Source organism: Nerophis lumbriciformis, linkage group LG02, assembly GCF_033978685.3.
Source record: "Nerophis lumbriciformis linkage group LG02, RoL_Nlum_v2.1, whole genome shotgun sequence".
Taxonomy (NCBI): domain Eukaryota; kingdom Metazoa; phylum Chordata; class Actinopteri; order Syngnathiformes; family Syngnathidae; genus Nerophis; species Nerophis lumbriciformis.
Window position 1 is genome coordinate 31,794,231 of NC_084549.2, and position 23,419 is coordinate 31,817,649.

General features: G+C 40.7%; 2 protein-coding genes across 6 annotated transcripts in view; one reads left to right on the plus strand and one right to left on the minus strand.

Moving 5' to 3' along the window:
- Positions 1-23,419, plus strand: part of ntpcr (nucleoside-triphosphatase, cancer-related) — a 67,308-nt gene that overhangs the window by 41,026 nt on the left and 2,863 nt on the right. The gene's annotated exons all lie outside the window — the stretch shown is intronic.
- The window catches only part of mymx (myomixer), a 60,874-nt gene that overhangs the window by 7,005 nt on the left and 30,450 nt on the right, over positions 1-23,419 (minus strand). For 2 of the 5 annotated variants that reach the window (XM_061960971.2, XM_061960946.2), the window contains 16 exons: positions 22,475-22,608; positions 22,288-22,384; positions 21,435-21,584; positions 20,325-20,474; positions 18,850-19,106; positions 16,124-16,259; positions 12,440-12,631; positions 12,163-12,315; positions 9,832-10,049; positions 9,359-9,542; positions 9,108-9,260; positions 7,524-7,874; positions 1,869-3,755; positions 370-447; positions 204-278; positions 25-111 (listed from right to left, as the gene is read on the minus strand). In XM_061960971.2, coding sequence (XP_061816955.1) covers positions 25-111; positions 204-278; positions 370-447; positions 1,869-3,755; positions 7,524-7,874; positions 9,108-9,260; positions 9,359-9,542; positions 9,832-10,049; positions 12,163-12,315; positions 12,440-12,631; positions 16,124-16,259; positions 18,850-19,106; positions 20,325-20,474; positions 21,435-21,584; positions 22,288-22,384; positions 22,475-22,608 — 4,302 coding nt within the window. The remainder of the gene's footprint in view (positions 1-24; positions 112-203; positions 279-369; positions 448-1,868; positions 3,756-7,523; positions 7,875-9,107; positions 9,261-9,358; positions 9,543-9,831; positions 10,050-12,162; positions 12,316-12,439; positions 12,632-16,123; positions 16,260-18,849; positions 19,107-20,324; positions 20,475-21,434; positions 21,585-22,287; positions 22,385-22,474; positions 22,609-23,419) is intronic. The other 3 variants (XM_061960953.2, XM_061960979.2, XM_061960962.2) reach the window with 3 other exon arrangements.

The window sequence follows — 23,419 nt, forward strand, 5'->3', positions numbered from 1 at the left end:
CTTCTACGCATTCATTCCACCTACCCTCAGTGTATCCTTTTTATCCTGATAAAAGCACAATGTGTGTCCATATAAGACCGTATGACACGAGCACCAGCCTCTGGAGGCTGCCTGTGGAAATAAGATAAGAGCGTGTACTGCTGACTGGAGACTGTGCAATTGCTGACCGCGCTGACTTGGACAATGAATGGAACTTCTCTTACTTTCTTTCCTCCAAGTTGAAGCTTTTGCTTCCTCTCAAGAGTTCCCTCCAGAGATTGCAGCACAGGAGTTTTATCCTGAAGAGGTTACAAAGTCAGTCAGGTTAATAGGTGTGTTCAATCCAAGCAGTCTCACTTCTGATGTATTTAAACTGTGTTCAATATTTACTATGTTGTCACAGCGCCCTCTTGTGGCTTTTGATTTGTCCTGCAGATCCTCGACTTCAAGGTTTTGAGTTGCCTGGTTCTGTTGAGAAGAAGATTTTCACTGACGGAAATGTTTTCTTGCTCATTGAAATGTTTGAACTCTTTGTCTTCACAGAGACTTATTGCCACTGTTATAGGACAATATTAAAACATTTTAATTAGCTTAAAAATACATACTAGGTTCGATGAGGACTCTAAATGACCCAGAAATGTGAATGGTTGTGTGTGGCTGTCTTAGACTAAAGATTATCATAGTCAAATCTAATTTATTAGATTGTATAGTAAGATAAGTTGTATCTATTGCGGTTTTTTTTAAGAGAGAAATAAACAGATTGTGATGACAAAATACTTTACACTGACTGTCACTAGATATCAGTAATGTCACATGGATGTAAATTTATATGGTATAGTATTCCAAAGTGTAGTAAAGATACAGTCAAAGGAATCTAGTCTAGAACAAAACAGATTTAATTTGCAACTTTTTCCACTTCAAAAGACACTAAACCACCCTGATAAACACAGTAGAGATTTGATATAGTTTAGTGAGTTCCTCAGCTCAGGCACTGCATAAATACTACATCAAACTTGAATAAATAGATAAAGTAAAAGTCTTATGTGAACCTGCAGATGGATCATTACCTTTGCCAAAGGAAAGCTATACCTCTGGGGTAAGGCGGTGCTTTTCAGTGTGCGCCGGGTTCTATTTCCGGTGAGTCAGTGGCACCGTTAGCTCTGTGTCTGACAGCGGTATGTCCCCCATGTTAAACCATCCTCTCAACACTATTAGTAAAATAATAGGTTTTAGAGGGTAATGTGAGACGTCTGCACACAATAAACTTGTATTAATATTTAAAGAAGTTATGATGAATACAGTTGATTCATCTTCCCGACACACCTGCTTTATAAGGTGGGGCTTCAGCAGGTACTCAACTCACCTCCTTCCCACAGAGGAAGGAGGGGGGTTAAATGTCCGATGATTTGACTGTGAGGTTGCTCGTCCAATCAGAATCGAATCTTTGACTATTTGAAGACAGCCCTAGTATCCACATAGTATATGTGTCCTGTGAGTGACGGACAACCAGTCCAGAGTGTCTTCTAAAAGTGACAAAGTCAGCTGGCATAGGCTGTAGTTCACCAATAAATAAACCTAAACCGAATAAACGCCTGGTCCTAAATAAGTATGTTTTTTTTCTGTGAATAAAATGCAATAGTGTTTTAAGCTAAATAGTGATCATGCAGAGAAAACAGATTATTGAGTCAGTCTGTGAGAATTTTGGAATGAGTCATCTTACGTGGGCCAAAGAACAACTTTGGAGCAGATTTACTTGACATTGCCAAATATTGATATATTTCTTACAAATGACCTGGCAGTAACACTGTGGATTGTGCTAAATAAATGTTGATTATTGCCAGATTAGTTAGTATGATGTGTACTAACAGTTTTTTCAACATTGACCTCACCTTTGAACAGCCTGTGTTCTCTTCCATTTCTTCTCCACCTTTTGACTCCTCTTCCTCTTCCTCCTCTCTGTATTGGTAAATGTATTTCTGATTTTCAACACTGTCTGGAAGCTTCACTGGATCAGCAGCTGTTTCGTTCAAAACCACTGATGTCTTGCCAACGTGGTCCCTATTTGGAAAGGCTGCCCAGGACTTTCTGTCTCTTATAGTTTGTGGTGGGTCTAGGGAACTGGTTTCTTTGTTATGACTCAGGAAGCTCTGGTTGTCAGATGGTAGTTTCAACTCAGTCACAAAAAGGTTGGGTTCTGAGGCTGTGGCCAGGTTTCGATAGAGCATAACTGGAGCTTTGCTCGGAGACAAGCAGCGGATGGACTCACTCCGTTGATCTGATGACTCCTCTTGGTTAGGCTGGTATATGATGTCTGAACAGATACTTTGCCGGAAATTGCTAGTTTGGTTCCAGATGTCCTCCAGCTCTTCTTCTTCCTCCTCAAACTGTTGGTGGTCCAGGTGGACGGGCTCTTGTTGTAGCTCTTCGCTGGCTTTTGATTGGCCCACACACTCTGTCATCTTAGTGCAGTCAATGCGTCCCACTTGGAGGGACATGAGTTTCCCCACGACCCCGATAATTTGGGTGTTATCTGGATGAGGTACATCAGGACAAAGTTTAATACTGCTAGAACTGGAGATGCCTGAGTCCACCGAATCTTGACGAACATTCACAGCTGACTTCAGATTGACAACCATGTGAGAAGCTTGGTGGTGACACTGCCCTGGGTTGTCATCATGCACACTCTGGATCATTGCACTTTTGTGGTACTTGTGTCCATTGAGGTCCCGAATACATGTATGGACACTTGGGCACTGGTGTTTATGGGCAGCAAGAGTGGACAGGTGGGGGTGATTTACATAAATTGGGAGTTGGGAAGACTGGAATGTGTAATAATTTCCAGTTTTACTAAGTGATGATATTTCGTTCCACTCCTGCTCTCCATCTTCCTGCTGACTGACCTGTTTCCTGTATAAGTCACTGCATGGTACGATCCGATTGTCATCTTCTTCCGAGGGAGCTGGAGGTGTGTTGAAAGTGCAGCCGTTATGAGGCAAGTCTTTCATAATAACTGTAGACTTGTGTGTCTCAGAGCTCATTTTAGCTGCACTGATTGCGTTGGCCGTCGAGGGTCGAGCTTGTTTGAAGGAACTTAAAGCTGTGTGCCGCTGGAAGTTGGCATCTGGATCAGTCCCAGCTCCTTTCTTGGAATCTGGAGGAGCAATGGTAATGATATCCGGAATGCTGGGGATGAGGGTCATGTCTTTGGGAAGGTCGAAACTCAGCACAGAACCCAAAGAGAGGAATCTGCAGTGGCCTCTTCCCTGACTGGCAGGTCCCTTTGAAACTGCATATGGTGTAATAGTGTTTTCTCCAGTGCACTCTATGTCCCTCAACAGGGGATTCTGCATGTCAGCCACAGCGTCAACTCCATCCTCACACCGTTGTGCACTTTTCCTCCTCCGACCCTCTTTCAGCGGCCACGTGTGAGTGTCATATGTGAATATTTCACTGGTGTAACGAGGCTCATCTGTTTCCTCGTCCACCCCCATGACTTTTTGGATAGTATGCCTGCGAGTGTCTCTCATTCTCTTTCTCTTCTTGCCTATTCTCTTGAGGCTACTAAAGATGGTGCTGTTTCCAGTCCTCCCGTTCAAAGGGTGAAAAGAAACAGTTGTCTGAGGAGCAGGCATCAAGGAGGATGGTGAGGAGGAGGGTGGCAAAATGGTAGAGGAGGCTGAAGATGTTGAGTTGCTCTTTTGGCGAGGGAGTGTGATACTCTCATACACGGGAGCCACAGCCAAGTTGTTATCCTTAACATGCATGTAGGTGCTCACCTGCAAGGAGAAAATAAAGAGAAAAGTATTATCCAGCATACGAGTGGGTTTTTATTTAATGAAAGATTTCAAATTGCCTGACCACAAACATGTTATTCTGATAGCGATGGGCTGCCATCTTGCAACCAGCAGGAACAAAAGTTATTTTATGTCTTACAGATGAATGGCACGGAAAGATGATCGAAATTTTTAGCTTGAACCCTCCCAGCCTTTTTATTCCAGTACACGCCACTAATCCATGCAAAGGAAGTAATGGACGTGAAATAACTGTTAATAATGCACATCCATCTATATTCCGTTAGAAGTATCATTTGGGAGCCCAAAGTTTCAACACGCTGAGAAAAACATTGCCAATTATTGATGTAATTCAAAATAAGAAAAGTTGAAACGCAACATCTGTGTAAACACATCTGGAACTGTGGTGGTGGAAAAAAACATCTAAACAACTAAAAATGAAATCTGACAAGAAGGCCAATTGCTTTTGAAGCTGAAGTTAAGACTGGCTAAGCGGAAGAACACAATAAAATATTAAACAACTTGAAGAGGTCCTGCAGCTGTGTACATAGTCCAGAAAGTATTCACTGAATGTGTCCCCTATTTAAAATGTGTTTGTTAAATGATCCAACCTTTTGTCTCTTACTGTGGGGAACTACGGGACATCTTTTACTGTGATTTTATACACATTGTATCAGAGAATATATAATGAACTGCACCGCACACACATCATCTAATTGGCTTAGTAAGACACTGTGAACTATAACACCACTACAACCTACTGTCACAACACCGTATTTTTCGGACCATACTGTGCACTGCAGATGAGCGGGTCAATTCAGGTCTATATTCATACAAATGCTCAACGGGTTAAAAGGCGCATTTCAAGGGTCATATTATGAATTTTTCTACATTTAAAACACATTCTTTTGGTCTACATAACATGTAATGGTGTTTCTTTGGTCAAAATGTTGCATAGATTATATTTTACGGACCAACTTCAAGCCGCTTACTGACCGTCTCTTCAGGATGCGTCATTTTGTGGGCAGTCTTATTTACGTGGCTCCACTTCGACAGCATCTTCTTCCCGCAATTTTTGTTGTGCCGGCAGTTTTTAACACTTCCATAGCGAGCCTCCTGACAGATATAAGTTAGAACTGTACACTACTTTATATTGGAAATCGCAACAGGATGAATGCCCCGCAACAAGAGGATGGAGAAAAAGAAGGAGCTTACTGACTACGGGGTCGGCGTGGACTACAATGGCAGATATGCGCACATTTTTGGGACTCATGCAGATCCCAAATACACATCAGCAGTTTCCAATAGTTAAGAAAAGTTGGTTTTGCATAATAGGTCGAAACAAAATGCCAGATATGTCTCCAAATTGGTGCCATTTTTGGGTCCTTTTTCCACAGACCATAATGATGATGATGATTTGCTGATTTATATTTTCTCTAGTGACTCAAAGCACTTTACATAGTGAAACCCATTACCTAAGTTACATTTAAATCAGCGTGGGTGGCACTGAGAGCAAGTGGGTAAAATATCTTGCCCAAGGACACAACGACAGTGATTAGGATGGCGGAAGCGGGGATCGAACCCGAAACCCTCAAGTTGCTGGCACAGCTGCTCTAGCAACCCAGCCACGCCACCATACTCGTATGTAATGCGCTGACAATCCATGGAGCGGTGCGGCGTCGTAGCTTACCAAAGTCGTACTAAAACATGTTGATATTTTTGACATAGTTCTATATTCTCAATGAAACATCAAAGTTTTGGGCTCTCTTGCTCGTGTCATCTTGCAGTCCACATGTATCTCATGTGTGACAGGCACTGACTCCCATCTACCGGTCACACTTATCATAACACCATGTACCAACTAAAATTATTAGGAGATCGGTAAGCACAACCAGAATTAATCCGTCGGCGCACTGGATTTTAAGGCACACAGTCGATTTTTGAGATAATGGATTTTAAGTGCGCACTACAGTCCGAAAAATACGGTAATACAGATGTAAAAGTAACACATTATTGGTTAATAAGCAAACATTTATAGTTTTTTTAGCATGTATATTATGTATGTATATTCATAAATCATTGAGTATTGAACATAAAACCCCATAAATGCTTGGTAATTAAATATTTGTGTCTCATTCAATATTATTAAGCTTATAGACCAGTGGTTCTTAAGCTGGGTTCGATCGAACCCTAGGGGTTCGGTTAGTCGGCCTCAGGGGTTTGGCAGAGCCTCCGCCGCGGAGGTCAAGACACACCCGACTCATCGTGTAAACAAAAACTTCTCCCTGTCGGCGTATTATGGATACCCCCAAACAATGTCCCCTCTAATTTTCCATATTTTGAGCAAACGCAAAAACTCCTTGAGCATTCAGTGGAGCACATGTGAGCGACGTCATACGTGCACATGCACTGTAGCACACCTGCAGCACACCTGTCCCAAACCTGACTAAATAACAAGTTCAATGTTTTATTATTATAATCAAATGACAGCAGTCATTTCCATGAGATTATTTTGTAATATAAGTGTTTTGGCCCACTTACAATGACTATAACATATTGTTTTTCATGAGCTGTGTACTAGTATTATAGGTCTGGGTGGGGGGTCCTGCTTTGGAAATAATGTGTACCCCTTTCAGATGTCGCATTTAGTTCCCACTAAAACATTCACATGTTGCACAATGAGCTGTAAACATGGGATCATGTGTACATTCCTGTAACTTTCCGTTTGAAAAATATATCTTTATTAGTATTTCTTTAATATAACAACGTCATTTTATGATTACGGTTCGGGTTCGGTAAATGCGCATATGAAACTGGTGGGGTTCGGAACCTCCAACAAGGTTAAGAACCACTGCTCTAACCCTACCCTAACCAAATAACTCTAAATTAAGTCTTTGTTACTTAGAATATGTTCCCCTAGTGTCCCAAACACTGTAAATTAAGTCTTTGTTACTTAGAATATGTTCCCCAAACTAAAGTGTTACCAAAAACATATAACTTTGTCTTGAATTTGAAAAAAAACAAACATTTAATTTTTCACTAAAGAAGGGTTCGGTGAATGTGCATATGAAACTGGTGGGGTTCGGTACCTCCAACAAGGTTAAGAACTACTGTTATAGACGTTATGGATGATAAAAGTAACACACCTCTATTGTGCTCCTCTTATAGATCAATCCATTAAATGTGCTTCATCAAAGCAAAATGTATTGGGTTCTGTGTTTTCATGACCGCTGTGCAAGAGAATATTGACAATAACAACGGTTTGTTGGCCTTTTTCTAACTCCCTCATATACGCTAACCAAACTCCGGAAGGGAGTGAGTAAAATAATGAGCACTTAAATTCAAATATTTCTCTTTACTCTCACACAATCCAGCATATGACAACAGTTGTTCCTAATATGGTTCAGAAGATGAAGCATGCAGTTCCAGCACATGATGAGGCGCGGCATGCCATGCCGATTCACACACCCTGCAATTTACCTCATTTGCACTCTGCCGATAAATCTTTTTCTTTCGCTTTAAACTACCCAAAGTATTTTCCAAAATACCCTGGCAGCGCTTCCAAAAGTTTTTACAGGCAGGCACAGTGGGCTGAAGGAGAAGATGAGGATAAAAGGCAAATATGAAGGGCATAGCAGAAAGAAATGGACAAAGAAGATAGTCAAGGAGTGCGAAGCTTTAGCGGTCCAACATATTGTGGTGTCTTGAACGCCATTCAGTGGGTAACCCCGAATACAAAGGGGAAGTACTTACCCTGTGGAGGGTCTCAGAAGTCTCTTCCACAACCTCATCAATCCGAGCAGGAGAGTCGAGCACCTCAACCTGGTTGTCTCCTGTGTTACCAAAGCTAAGGATGAGGTTGACCGTGCCCCCCAAAGAGGGACTGCTGGGTCCTTTTCTGACCATGATGGCGGGTGTGGGAGACTCTGATTGCAGGGACTCACCATCCCGCTGAGCAACGCTTTTCATGATTTCATAGCCGTCCTCTGGCTGCTGCACATACCCAGGGAACAGATCTGAGGTCTGAGTGTCTTCCTTTTTCTTTGATGTTCTTTCTTCTGAGATTGCTTTTGAAGACTGACAGGACTCATAAGAATATATACCCTAAATAAAGGAAGTCAAAGAGGGAACGTTTAGCAAATGATTGTTTCAAACTGTATGCAGAGTTTGTTATACTGTATAAAGTCTTGTGCAGGTCTATCTTAACCAGTCTCTCCAGGATTTCACAGGCTTGGTCTGTGAATGTTGCGGCCTAAAATGCCTGAATTCGCGGCAGCTTTTTCAGAAAGTTGCAGCCAACGTGGCAATGATTTGTGGCGTATTTGTTTTCAATGACACCGAGATAAGTTGTGATTTTATGAATTGGCTCTCAATGTTTTAAGTGTTCCTTGTAACCTTAACCTCAAAAAGCACAGGATTTAAAAAAAATAAATAAACTTGGTACTGTGTTGATATTGTACTTGTTATATACAAGCTGACATCTGATATCACATGGACAAAGATAAGACCTTCTGGAGGAAAGCTCTGTGGTCAGATGAAACAAAAATGTAGCTAGTTGGCCATAAAACCCAGCAATATGTTTGGAGGAGAAAAGGTGGGACCTTTAATGGTGGTAGTAGTATTTGGCCGGTTTTGCTGCCAATGGAACTGGTGCTTTACAGAGAGTAAATGAGACGATGAAAAAGGAGGATTACCTCCAAATTCTTCAAGACAACCTAAAATCATCAGCCCGGAGGTTGGGTCTTGGGCGCAGTTGGGTGTTCCAACAAGACAATGACCCCAAACACATTGGTAAAGGAATGGCTAAATCAGGCTAGAAATAAGGTTTTATAATGACCTTCCCAAAGCCCTGACTTAAACGTGTGGACAATGCTGAAGAAACAAGTCCATGTCAGAAAACCAACAAATTTAGCTGAACTGCACCAATTTTGTCAAGAGGAGTGGTCAAAAACTCAACCAGAAGCTTGTGGATGGCTACCAAACCGCCTTATTGCAGTGAAACTTGTCAAGGGGCATGTAACCAAATATTAACATTGCTGTATGTATACTTTTGACCCAGCAGATTTGGTCACATTTTCAATAGACCCATAATAAATTCATAAAAGAACCAAATTTCATGAATGTTTTTTTGTGACCAACAAGTATGTGCTCCAATCACTCTATCACAAAAAAAAAAGAGTTGTAGAAATTATTGGAAACTCAAGACAGCCATTACATTATGTTCTTTACAAGTGTATGTAAACTTTTGACCATGACTGTACATATAATATGAAGCTCATCTTCTATTTAAAAAGCAAGTATTTGTCTACTGCATTAAGTAACACTTTACAAATTTACCTCTGTTAATTGGGAGAATGTGGCCTCAGAATAAATGTTATCTATTAAGTGCTCCTGTCTACGCATCCTATGCATCCACTCTTTTTTCTTCGCTCCCCAGTGCACCGAAATCCACCCAAGCATACTCTGCAGTTCCTCCATGCGCTCTCCTACCTGAAAGACATTACTGAAGGTCAGCAGAAGTGGAAACACATGCCCTAGTGATATTTTCAAGGCCCACAGTGAGTCATATGTGTACATGGCCAACTCACCATCTGAGACAGGGGATGTTCTTTGTCTAAAATGTTTGTCCCAGTCGCCGCTAGCTCATCAAACTCCTCAAACTTCTGTTCAATTTGTATATCGAGCTCTGTGGCCATTGGACTCAGCCCATCTTCCCTCAGATGCAAGGACGTTTCAGAGAAAATGCATGACCTGGTGTCTTCTGTCCATGAGCTATCCGCAAAAGGGAGGGTGAGGTAAGAGGTGTTGGAGGGGACAAGGAACAGAGCTGTGAGAAAAGTAATTTACAAAACATGACTATACCCAGACCTCCACCCTGAAAGGACATCCCTCTGCTTGTCAGACCCAGACCAGGAAACATGCACTAACTTCCTCAGCATGTCATATTTCACTGGGGACCTGTGCTTGACTGCAAGAACTTTGTGTTCTTTACTGTTTTAAAGTGGATTATCACAAGAACATCTGGCCCTGAAAGGGGTTAATACCCCTGCGCCTTGCTTACATCATGGTGAGGTAGCTCCTGAAGAAGCCTTGGAGATGACAAAACTCTTGCAGACGGGATTTAATCTCCGTCACGCTCTTTCCCAACTCTGTCCAGGCCTGCAGTGTTGTTTGAATCCTCGCCCACAGTACACACACTCTATCTGGGCAGAGCTCCCTTAAAGAAGAAGCCTGTTTCTCCATCTCCTTCACTTTGTCTGTGAGAACTTCATAGTCAATCTGTGGAGAATCACAGCAAAAAAGATAAATAATCAACATCTTTGGTACTTTTACATGACTATGCTCCAGTTGTAACTTTGCCCATGACTTCATTCTCATAGCTTGTGTTTGCAATTCAGCAGAAGAGCATATGGCCTGCATTTGGTTGATCAGACTATAGCAAACTAGCCAATGTGGCCACTTTTTTCTTGCTTTTGACAAAGCAGTAATTAATAATGGGAGCAATATTTTATCATGTCTGCGCTTTAAGAACAGTGAGGGAGAATGCCTGTCTCATGACGGCACAGTTATTTCATTCAGTGAGATTAGGTAATTTCCGCTTCAATTGTATCAGGTTGGGTGTGTGCGTGAGTTTGCATGTGTGTGTGTGCTCGTGAGTCATACATATCTTTTATTTGCCAAAATGTACATGTTTACATGTGACGCACACCTCAAATGTAACCATGCACACAAACTTACAGTTGTGATCAAAAGTTTACATACACTTGTAAAGAACATAATGTCATGGCTGTCCTGAGTTTCCAATCATTTTTACAACTCTTATTTTTTTGTGATAGAGTGATTGTAGCACATACTTGTTGGTCACAAAAACATTCATGAAGTTTGGTTCTTTTATGAATTTATTATGGGTCTATTGAAAATGTGACCAAATCTGCTGGGTCAAAAGTATACATACAGCAATGTTAATATTTGGTTACATGTCCCTTGGCAAGTTTCACTGCTATAAGGCGCTTTTGGTAGCCATCCACAAGCTTCTGGCAAGCTTCTGCTTGAATTTCTGACCACTCCTCTTGACAAAATTGGTGCAGTTCAGCTAAATTTGTTGGTTTTCTGGCATGGACTTGTTTCTTCACCATTCTAAAACCTTAATTCTAGCCTGATTTAACCATTCCTTTACCACTTTTGACATGAGTTTGGGGTCATTGTCCTGGTGGAACACCCAACTGCGCCCAAGACCCAACCTGATTTTAGGTTGTCCTGAAGAATTTGGAGGTAATCCTCTTTTTTCATTGTCCCATTTACTCTCTGAAAAGTACCAGTTCCATTGGCAGCAAAACAGGCCCAGAGCATAATACTACCACCACCATGCTTGACGGTAGGAGTGGTGTCCCTGGGATTAAAGGCCTCACCTTTTCTCCTCCAAACATATTAAGTTAAAGTTAAAGTACCAATGATTGTCACTTGCTGGGTATTGTGGCCAAACAGCTCAATTTTTGTTTCATCTCACATCACATGGACAAAGATAAGGCCTTCTGGAGGTAAGTTCTGTGGTCAGATGAAACACAAATTGAGCTGTTTGGCCACAACAAAGTCTTCAGGACAACCTAAAATCATCAGCCAGGAGGTTGGGTCTTGGGCGCAGTTGGGTGTTCCAACAGGACAATGACCTCAAACACAGAGGTAAAAGAATGGCTAAATCAGGCTAGAATTAAGGTTTTAGAATGGCCTTCCCAAAGTCTTGACTTAAACGTGTGGACAATGCTGAAGAAACAAGTCCATGTCAGAAAACCAACAAATTTAGCTGAACTGCACCAATTTTGTCAAGAGGAGTGGTCAAAAACTCAACCAGAAGCTTGCCAGAAGCTTGTGGATGGCTACCAAAAGTGCCTTATTGCAGTGAAACTTGCCAAGGGACATGTAACCAAATATTAACATTGCTGTATGTATACTTTTGACCCAGCAGATTTGGTCACATTTTCAGTAGACCCATAATAAATTCATAAAAGAACCAAACTTCATAAAAGTTTTTTGTGACAAACAAGTATGTGCGCCAATCACTCTATCACAAAAAAAAAGACAGCCGTGACATTATGTTTTTTACAAGTGGATGCACTTTTGATCGCGACTGTACACCTATGGTGCTATAAATGAATATGATTGCATCGGACAAATAATGTAAGTAGATTAGATTGGCCTTTACTGAAATGGAAGAAAATAGGAAAAAGACAAAATAATGGCTTCCTCTCTTTCCTGCATCAAAAGAGGTCAAGGTCTAATCACATGTAATCAACACTAGACTATACTGTCTTTGCTCTATAGTTAAATTACAAATAATACGGACCAACAAAACAACATAATGACGGACAAGAATCTTTCACCCTCGCTCTCTCACCTCCAGTTGATCATGCCTCTCTTGCAGAGCCTCAAGGCCGCAGTGATCTAGTTCACATTGGACGGCCATGTCTGTCTCCTTCTCAAGGATGTCCAAGTTAAGTTCCTTGCAGCAGCAGAGACACTCCTCTATGCATACGGCCAGCCTGGTTTGCTAGTGTAAGCAAAAGTCATCATGAGAAAACATGCAAATGAATATCAAAACCGACGTTGCTATATTTATGCGACAGAAACAAGCGAACTAAAAATACAAAAGCTTCTGTACAAAATCTCCTTACGTTGCTCATTAGTTCCTGTAAGGCCTGGTCATGATTCTGTGACCGGCCTCTCACTCTCACGGTGTCATTCAGCATCTCTACAGCCTCTTGTAATTCCTCTACAGGGTCACCCATGCCTTCCATAAGGTCACCCCCATCACTGCTTTGAAGTCCCAGCAAGTCAGGAATGGATGAGATCTTACTGTGGAGAGGCTACACAACCAAATATATTTTACTGTTGAGATGTTTCCCCACTGGTTTCCCCAGTGGTTTTACTCTTATATTTGACTAAAAGTGCTTGTCCAGCAATTTTTCAGAGTATTTCCAATATAAGTTGGCAAGTAAGAAAGTTTTAAAATTAGTAGCCTATCCATGAAGACTTGCTCATAACGCAGAGTTGAAAAATACAAAAGACATGGTTACAACCTTTTAGAATTTAATTACTGTGAAGACTAATTGAATATTTTGATTCAGTATGGGTCTGATTTGCTAAGATCCAAATACCATGCATTTAGTGCACAACATGTAGTATTACAATTTTGTTGTTTTTCATTATGTTTTACTTCTGCTCCTGTATGTAAAAACCTGCACTGCAACAATGCAATTTCCCCATTGTGGGATTTATCCAACCTATCCTATCCTAAACAGCGTGTGTAAACTATAAAACTGTGTGCACTCTTAGTGGGCGTGTTGCAGTTGATCTACTAAGACTGTGTGTGTAATTGATAACTGTGTGTAATTGATAATTGCTGCAACGGTCTAGCTCTAGCCTGTGCTGTTCCATTATGTTGTGGAATTTGCAGCAGACAAATATAATATGGACCACTTTTTCTGGGCGAAAGTAGAATGGAAGTGTGATCCAGACAATATTATAACCTATTTTTGCATGCCAAAAATACGCCGTCGGAGGGGCCTGTGTTGTGTGTTTTGATAAATCACATTGCGAGCACTCAATGATTACACTGTATTTGCATCTCCTCTTTCAAGTATTGTGGGCATTTTGAAAATCAATCTAAAAAGCGGTAGAAAATGGTTGGATGGAATCTACATTCTGCATATACATAAAGGCAGACACACTCAAAGGATTGTGCTCTCTATGTTCTCATTTAGGAGACACAATCATCTTAGTGGGTCAGTTTTGCGTGCGCTATCAAGTTTGAGCATGTTTTAATACACTAAAGGCCTGATTTACTCAGGTCCAAATACCACGCGCGAAACAGCTTGTGCAAAAAATAAAATAGCGTGTACGGTACTATGAATGGGCATGTTGAGTGTGATCTACTCACACTGTATGTGCAATTGAAAGGTGGTGCAGACCGCCTTATTCAAATGAGGATTTTGTATTCATACAGGCCTTTACCACGGAGACGCACTCATTCACTGCGCATTCATGTTATCATGCTCCTACCTGTGTGCAATGTGTTGAACCAGCAGCACACATTTATAATCTATAACACCTTTTATGAATGGCAATCCAGACAACAGAAACATGCACACTGACATTTAATTCTGTGTGCGAGGCTGTGGATCGCATCACCTGCGCATTAGAAATATATTTTCTAAATAAAACGACAACCAAAAAATATGCCAGCAGACACCAAAACGCATGAATTTAATTAGCTTTAATCAGCCTGATTAATCATCCAGAAGCTATACAATTCTAAAAGAAAATTGCAGAATAAACAATATATATAATATTTTTTTCATTTTTGATCGTCCAAAATGTTGACAAACACATAGGACGGAGGATTCTCGTCTGTCCATCGTCTGTCTGTGCAGCACCAGCACACATCCTGCAGCCTTGTGGGGAACTGTCAGTTTGCATGTCCTTCTGACACGTGCTATAAAAAACGCTAAATAATGCTTCCAAAACAGTGATAAGTGTTGATAAATCACATTGCGCGTGCTAAATAATTATATTTTCTTCTCACATTATTGTGTGCGTTTTGATGATCAGCATATATTTTGGATAATATTGAAGACAGAGAAGCCAAATGCAATGCAAGCCTTATTCTGCTCACTTAACAGACGCAATCCATTTTGCACACGTTCAGTAGATCAGCTTTGCGTGTGCTGTCAAGTTTGCACACATTAGTAAACACAAACTTTTAGTACAAACCCCGTTTCCATATGTGTTAGATGTAAATATAAACGGAATACAATGATTTTCAAATCCTTTTCAACCCATATTCAGTTGAATGTACTACAAAGTCAAGATATTTTATGTTCAAACTCATAAACTTTATTTTTTTTTTTGCAAATAATAATTAACTTAGAATTTCATGGCTGCAACACGTGCCAAAGTAGTTGGGAAAGGGCATGTTCACCACTGTGTTACATGGCCTTTCCTTTTAACAGCACTCCGGAAACGTTTGGGAATTGAGGAGACACATTTTTTAAGCTTCTCAGGTGGAATTCTTTCCCATTCTTGCTTGATGTACAGCTTAAGTTGTTCAACAGTTCGGGGTCTCCGTTGTGGTATTTTAGGCTTCATAATGCGCCACACATTTTCAATGGGAGACAGGTCTGGACTACAGGCAGGCCAGTCTAGTACCCGCACTCTTTTACTATGAAGCCACGTTGATGTAACCCGTGGCTTGGCATTGTCTTGCTGAAATAATGGATGGCAACATATGTTGCTCCAAAATCTTTATGTACCTTTCAGCATTAATGGCGCCTTCACAGATGTGTAAGTTACCCATGTCTTGGGCACTAATACACCCCTATACCATCACAGATGCTGGCTTTTCAACTTTGCGCCTATAACAATCCGGATGGTTCTTTTCCTCTTTGGGCCGGAGGACACGACGTCCACAGTTTCCAAAAACAATTTGAAATGTGGACTCGTCAGACCATAGAACACTTTTCCACTTTGTATCAGTCCATCTTAGATGAGCTCAGGCCCAGCGAAGCCGACGGCGTTTCTGGGTGTTGTTGATAAACGGTTTTTGCCTTGCATAGGAGAGTTTTAACTTGCACTTACAGATGTAGCGACCAACTGTAGTTACTGGCAGTGAGTTTCTGAAGTGTTCCTGACCCCATGTGGTCATATCCTTTACACACTGATGTCGCTTGTTGATGCAGTACAGCCTGAGGGATCGAAGGTCACAGGCTTAGCTGCTTATGTGCAGTGATTTCTCCAGATTCTCTGAACCCTTTGATGATATTACGGACCGTAGATGGTGAAATCCCTAAATTCCTTGCAACAGCTGATTGAGAAAGGTTTTTCTTAAACTGTTCAACAATTTACTCACGCATTTGTTGACAAAATGGTGACCCTCACCCCATCCTTGTTTGTGAATGACTGAGCATTTCATGGAATCTACTTTTATACCCAATCATGGCACCCACCTGTTCCCAATTTTCCTGTTCACATGTGGGATGTTCCAAATAAGTGTTTGATGAGCATTCCTCAACTTTATCAATATTTATTGCCACCTTTCCCAACTCCTTTGTCACAGGTTGCTGGTATCAAATTCTAAAGTTAATGACTATTTGCAAAAAAAAAATGTTTGTCAGTTTGAACATCAAATATGTTGTCTTTGTAGCATATTCAACTGAATATGGGTTGAAAATGATTTGCAAATCATTGTATTCTGTTTATATTTACATCTAACACAATTTCCCAACTCATACGGAAACGGGGTTTGTAAATCAGGCCCTCAAACTTTTAGTAGGTAAGGCCCTATCCTACGTCTTACCCACCTGAACAAAACAACATTTACTGCTGTCAAGCTCCTGACTCTCCTCCAACTCCACACGCTCCAAGAACTCCGTAAGCATGCGCGTGTCCTGCAGTTTGGAACTCTGCTGAGTCAGGGAACTTAGGACACTTTGGTATCTGAGAAAATGCAAAAGATTATATATACACAGTGCTGCAGTCTTCAGGAACCACATTTTATACACTGCATGCATTATATGAAGTTTAGTTTACCGTGCATCAAAGATGTTTTGATATAGTCACGTATCATATACTGAGAAAGGTTATACTGTACCATATATGACTTCAGAATTTACTTTTGAGAAGGGAAATCATATTTTTTTCCACATAAAATGTGCCCGCGTGCATGCAGTGTTAATAAATGAAACTACCGCCAGAGGAATAGTTTTACCTATGTCAGCCATGCCAAAAAGCAGAGCTGTCTCCCCCAGCCCTACCCTTAAAAAACCTAAATTGAAATCTTCCTTTGTCGACTTGGTTTTCTTTAAAGTCTGATTTTTATGAGCATAGGGTCATCTAATAACACAGCCCAAATCACAAGTTTGTACTGTGTGTCCATGGCAGCAACCTTTGTGTTTAAAGTCAAGCCATGTTAGAAGCATGGAAAGGGTGACTGTGCCACTCATTGTGGGTGGGGAATTGGAAGCTCATGTAAGGCGTATCGGATAGACCTCATGTGCTCTATGAATCAGAAACCTGACTCTTTGAAATGGTCAGCACATGCAGAAAAAACAATCTACAGTATAAATGTGTATTTTCACATTGTTGATTTGTTCAAATAAACTATCGCATGTTGGATTCTACTGTATAACTGGCTCGCATAACATTGTGACCTACTGGAAACACTAGCAACTCCAATAATAAGACGTCTTACTCAACGTTCCCTCTAAAGTGCGCGCCTGCGCAATTGCGCATCGCTACGAGCATACTTGCCAACCCTCCCGAATTTTCCGGGAGACTCCCGAAATTCAGCGCATCTCCCGAAAACCTCCCGGGACAAATATTCTCCCGAAAATCTCCCGATTTTCAGCCGGAGCTGGAGGCCACGCCCCCTCCAGCTCCATGTGGACTTGAGTGAGGACAGCCTTTTTTTTATGACGGGAGGACAACAGGGTGACAAGAACTAAATCTTCCAGACTAGAGATACATTGTATTATTATGGTTATCTTACCTAAAAATAAATATATTTATTAATTTATAAAAAAAACAACTAAATACATTTTTACTATATTTTGCTAAAAACATCAAAATTAATTGTATTTTTTTTTTCTGACGCCTTATTACATCCAGCCATATAATTATACATTAAAATAAACATATATGAAATAATTAATTTTAAATGATCATAATAATTCATTTAAAATTATCATATTTAATTATTAAAATAATTGCTTGTTTATCAACAACTTTAGCATTTTATTAATTACATTTTGAAGCTCTCAGAAGCCAAGTTATGTTATATTCCTTAAGATTTATTTATACAAGTTTGAAGTATCAATTATCTAAACACAGTTTTGTTTGCATATTTTCAGGATGTATATATATATATATATATATATATAAGTGTATATATATGTGTATATGTATATGTATGAAATACTTGACTTGGTGAATTCTAGCTGTCAATATACACCTCCCCTCTTAAACACGCCCCCGCCCACAACCACACCCCAGTCCCACCCCCGACCACGCCCCAGTCCCACCCCCGACCACGCCCCCCACCCCCCACCTCCCGAAATCGGAGGTCTCAAGGTTGGCAAGTATGCTCACGAGTACTCTGCGCACAGCAAATTAATGCCGCGCAGGAAATCAAAAATCCCATCTGAACTTTAAACAAAATAAACACATTACAATTTATTCTGTATGATTTTGCAATGCAACTCTGTGAGTGACAGGTGACAACAAGAGTGGCTCCAATGAATAAAACAATCTTTGTCAACACAGTTCAATTATCGTCTGTCGAGACACTTTACGGACAGGAATTCCATCAATCACTTTTTTGTCAAAACTGTTTGTAACCACACTAAAAACATGAGTAAAAAAAACTTTTATCGATAAAAACTGGTAATTCTCTGCCATACAAACCAACGTTATCATCCGTCGTTTCAACAGAAGCCGCTCGCTCTGTCTAACCTGCACCAACACACGCACTCATGGCACTTAGCCAGTTCTGCGTTTATGGCCACACAAAAAGTCGGACAACCCCAACGCCACACAATGTGTAAATGCCAGGTTGTAACACTCTGACTCCTCAATCAGATGTGTGCTTATTTTACTGCCATTTATTAAGAATGTTAATCTAAGGATATTATTCATGAAATATTGTCACTAGATTTCATAAATGCTAATAAAAATATGTATTTTACAGACAGAAAGTTACAGGAACTACCGGTAAATGTAATCTCTGAAAGGGGTAACATTTCTTTTAAAGGCAGGACTCGCAGCCAGACATACAATACTAGCACATGCACTAGTCATGAAAAACATGTTTTTTTTGTTATTGTCATTGTAAGAGGGCAAAATCACTTATATCAGAAAATGATTTTAATGAAACATTTAAATTGTTATGATGTCAGGTTTAGGACAGGTGTGACGCTGGTGTGGCCACAGTGTGCTCGTCTGATGTTGCTCACATGTGCTCCACTGAATGCTCAGGGAGTTTGTGCGTTTGCTCACACACATGAAAAATTAGAGGGAACATTGGTCTTACTTTCTCTCCACCTCCTCCATACGAGCTGGCAAGCCTCGTGTGTGCGGGTGACCGTGGCCGTGGAGGTGCTCCACTTCTTGTCTTAGAGCACTCAGCTCCAGGCTGCGTACGGCAACTTCTTTCTCCAGCAGACAGCTCTCCTGCTCTGCTATCGTCATGGTTTCAGGGTCACTGGCTAGTGAGGACTCCTCAATGGAAAGCTCTACAGAGCCCAACCAGGCCTCCAGGCTCCCCAGAGCCTGATGTACTTTAACAACCTTTAGGGAAGTTAAAGAAGCAGAATGTCAGATATGATCAGTCAAATTTAACACTGCTAATCCACTTTACAACATAAAACATGTACAATTGAGAATTCCTTACGGTGAGATTCTCTGAATAATTTGTGTTGTTCTAGAAAAATTCAGTCATCTATAGTAATTTATACATGAACATTTGTAAATATTAAAACTATGCATTATTACAGTGTAGGGTTGTACAGTATACAACGGTATTGGTATTAGTATAGTACCGCAATACTAATGAATCATATTCGGTACTATACTGCCTCTGAAAGGTACCAGTCGCCCCCTGAGCCCTCGTCGTCGTCACGTTGTGTCATTGCTGGTTTAGGAGCAGACGAGCATGTTCCGCAGCGCACAATCACAGATTACTTACAAGCAGACACAGTGTGTAGACAGAAAAGGGAGAACAGACGCATTTTGGCTTAAAAAATAAAAATAAAGGTGCAATTATAACACTGAAACGCCCACCGGAAGAGGTGCTTTAAGACATGGCTAGCTAGCTAGCGGCTAAAGTCCAGCCCCAGTCGGCAGTGTTTTAGCTACTTCTAAATCACTAATCCTCATCTCCATTGCAACAAATAAAGTCCTGCAGGATGAGGAATAGCTAAACATGTTTCACTACACACCGTAGCTCACCGGCGTCAAAATGTAAACATACGCCATGGGTGGATCTACACCTGACATGAACATGTAGATTAAAAATTAATTTTCTACCACTTGTCCTTAATAATTTTGACAAAATAATAGACTATAAATGACACAATATGTTACTGCATATGTCAGCAGCTAAATTAGGAGCCTTTGTTTGCTTACTTACTAATAAAAGACAAGTTGTCTAGTATGTTCACTATTTTATTTAAGGACAAACTTGCAATCAGAAACATATGTTTAATGTACCGTAAGATTTTTAGTTAAGATAAAGCCAATAATGCCATTTTTTGTGGTCCCATTTATTTAGAAAAGTACCGAAAAGTATCAAAAATAATTTTGGTACTGGTACCGGTACCAGAATATTGGTATCGGGACAACACTATTACAGTGTCATAAAGTTGTGTACAAAAATGCAAGCGGCACACACTGTAGGCATCACTCTTTAAGAACAACAAACAAGGACAATCGTCTTTCATAACTATAAAATGTATACAAAAGTATTTGGTCAGACGTCAGTTGTGAGGTATTTAGAATGAAAGTTACCTTAAAACCCAGATCTTCAGAGGCCTGCAGGAAGCCAGCATTTCTCTGGTGCCTTCTCTGCAGCTCTTTCCACAGCACCTCCAGCTGGCTGAGGAACTGTTGGATCTTGGCGCTGCCCGGGTGTTGTGCACGGACCAGCCCATGGCCCTCCTGAAGATGAATTAAAAAATAATGTGGAATGCACCCGAGGCTGTCCAAAAACTAAAACATGTTCATACTGCCTCAGTTTTCGTTATTAATCAGTTCCAAAGGGTCTGCCAAAAACCGAATCGTATGAAAGTGATTACCCAGCAGGCACAAGACATTGATACAATGTTGATTATACATACATGGTTTTTATAAACTGACTTCTAAACAACGTTGTAAAATAGTATTAATAATAGCAAGACATCACTTTTACCTTTACTGAGGACTGCAATTGGTACAGGTTGTATTCACCTGACGTCACGTCCAGCTTATTAAATATTTGAAACTTGAAGTGTGGTCAAGCGAGCGTCTTTTGAAGCGTTCTAGGCGACATTTTGCTTTCCTCGAAGAAAAATGCCCTATGCTTGCGTTGTTTTAGGCTGCGAGAACCATTCAAATAGCAAGAAGGATAAAAGTTTTGTTTCGAGTTCCTCGAGTGGTAACCAAGAAAGGCAAAAGATGTCAAGATTTTACGAAAGACGACGAGAAAAGTGGCCCAAGAATATAGCACTCTAGTCCAAGAGAGCAGAGTCGAAGAACGTACAAGTTTGCATTTCGTTAAAGGGTTTGTTTTATATACTTTTAACGTTTAGTATTTCACATTTAAGTATTATCTTGATATTTGAAATTTCTTTTTTCGTTTCGGAGTTCTTAAAAATATTTGTTTGTGGTTTGTGTCTTTCAAGACTGAGTCAGCACCACGTAGAATAATTTGTCTGGGCACTCGATTTCCTCAAAATGATAGGCGGGAAAACATAGTCAGGCACAATGTTTGGCCGTACGATAACCGAGGCAATGTACAAAAACCGAGACAATATTTTTAATCACAGGTGGAACCCTATGAAAACCGGAATGTACAAAAACCTGAGGTGCCACTGTATTATAACATTTTCAGAATTGTTTTTACGATAAGCTGTAACTTACTCGTTTGACCACCTCTATTCTGGCTTTATTGGTGATGATTTCTTGTTGCACTGCATGTTGGCACCTCCTGGCTGCCTCCAGGCCCTCAGAGGTGGCTATTGAACACACTTGTGTAGCCATTGAAACATTATCTTTCAGCCAGGACAAAGTCTGCAATACATGGTCATGGAAAACAATCGGGTTAAAGAGATAGAACTCGTCCAAAAGAATGGCTATTCACAGAAAACAAAAAAGCTCGGAATAAAGTGTTAATTTCTTGCCCGACCCCCCTAATTCTGTGTATAGATACAGTTAGATGTTATGTTGGCTGCACAGTAGCCAGTTATTTTGGTTGACCATCACTTTGTTCACCTCCGTGAAAAAGTCGCGTGACTGAATACAAGTTATTGGAGAATGGGACGAGAGCACCACACATACCTTCACGTTTTGCTACGAGTTGTTTCTTGAAGTCCATAAGGTTTTTCTTTAGCAAAGTGCTGATACTTGCACCTTCCTTTGGACCAATGGTGGCTTATTTTGCTGCCATAGTCAATAAAACCAATCAACTGTGGTCAGTGTTGGGCAGTAGCTCGCTACAAGTAGCAAAACTACGTAGCTTAACTACAGTTCCCAGCAGCTTAGCAGTAGCTTCAAATTTACTGCAACAGCGCAGCATTACATGTGAACACATGACACCTTACTCATTACGAAATGTGACATAACGTCTGTAGCAGGTTCCAGCAGAAAGTTGAAGTTTAACTAAGAACTAATTGGGATAATAGTTTGGCACTCACATATTTAAGAGACACTTAAGGGAAAACAAGATTTTTGGAGTCAAATAAAAGACGGAAGTAGCCAGAAGAGGTCAGTTCACCTTGTCAGCAGACACAGTGAACTTCTGGAGCTGTATGTGAAGCTGTGTGTGGCCTCGCGGTGCAGTGGCATGCTTGGGCTCAATTTTAGGCTTCCTGCTTGAAAGAAAACAGAGACATGCAACTCATATTATGACTTACATAAAGACCTCTCATTACATAAGAGAGAGAAGCAGGGGCTTAAATCACCTTTCCCTCCTCGACTGATGACTGCCGGTGAGATCATTCGCAAAGGCAGGGCCAACTCTCATGGGTGAAGAGGTGTGGTTCACAGATTGCTGTGGCTGGCTTTGCCTAGCACTCGCACAGCCTTCGGATGTACTCTGTGGAGAAAAATAATCTAAAGTAAATTCAAATATATCAGGAACATTTTTCACTGCTAATGTGAAGGGCTGGGGGCTGGAAAACATGGACGACTGCCCAGTTTTGAATAAAATACACAATGCTACTTAAAGGGGAACATTATCACCAGACCTATGTAAGCGTCAATATATACCTTGATGTTGCAGAAAAAAGACCATATATTTTCTTAACCGATTTTCGAACTCTAAATGGGTGAATTTTGGCGAATTAAACGCCTTTCTATTATTCGCTCTCGGAGCGATGACGTCACAACGTGAAGCAATCCGCCATTTTCTCACTTTCGTCGGTGTGTTGTCGGAGGGTGTAACAACACGAACAGGGACGGATTCAAGTTGCACCAGTGGCCCAAAGATGCGAAAGTGGCAAGAAATTGGACGAAATTTGTTCAAAATACGAGGCTGTGGGGAAAGCCGACGAAATGGTCAGTCGTTTGTTCCGCACACTTTACCAACGAAAGCTATGCTACGACAGAGATGGCAAGAATGTGTGGATATCCTGCGACACTCAAAGCAAATGCTGACATCAACTCCAAAACTGGACAGATCAGCTTTCAGGAAAAGAGAGCGGATGAGGGTATGTCTACAGAATATATTAATTGATGAAAACTTTATTCATTACTCGCGGTTTTACGTAAATTATTATACATAAACTGTGTTTACCAATAATTTAGCTTAAAAACATTTAAATGCAGACAGCCCTGAAATGGGCTGTCTGCACTCTCAAAGTGCATGTTGTTGCCAAATGTATTTCATATGCTGTAAACCTAGTTCA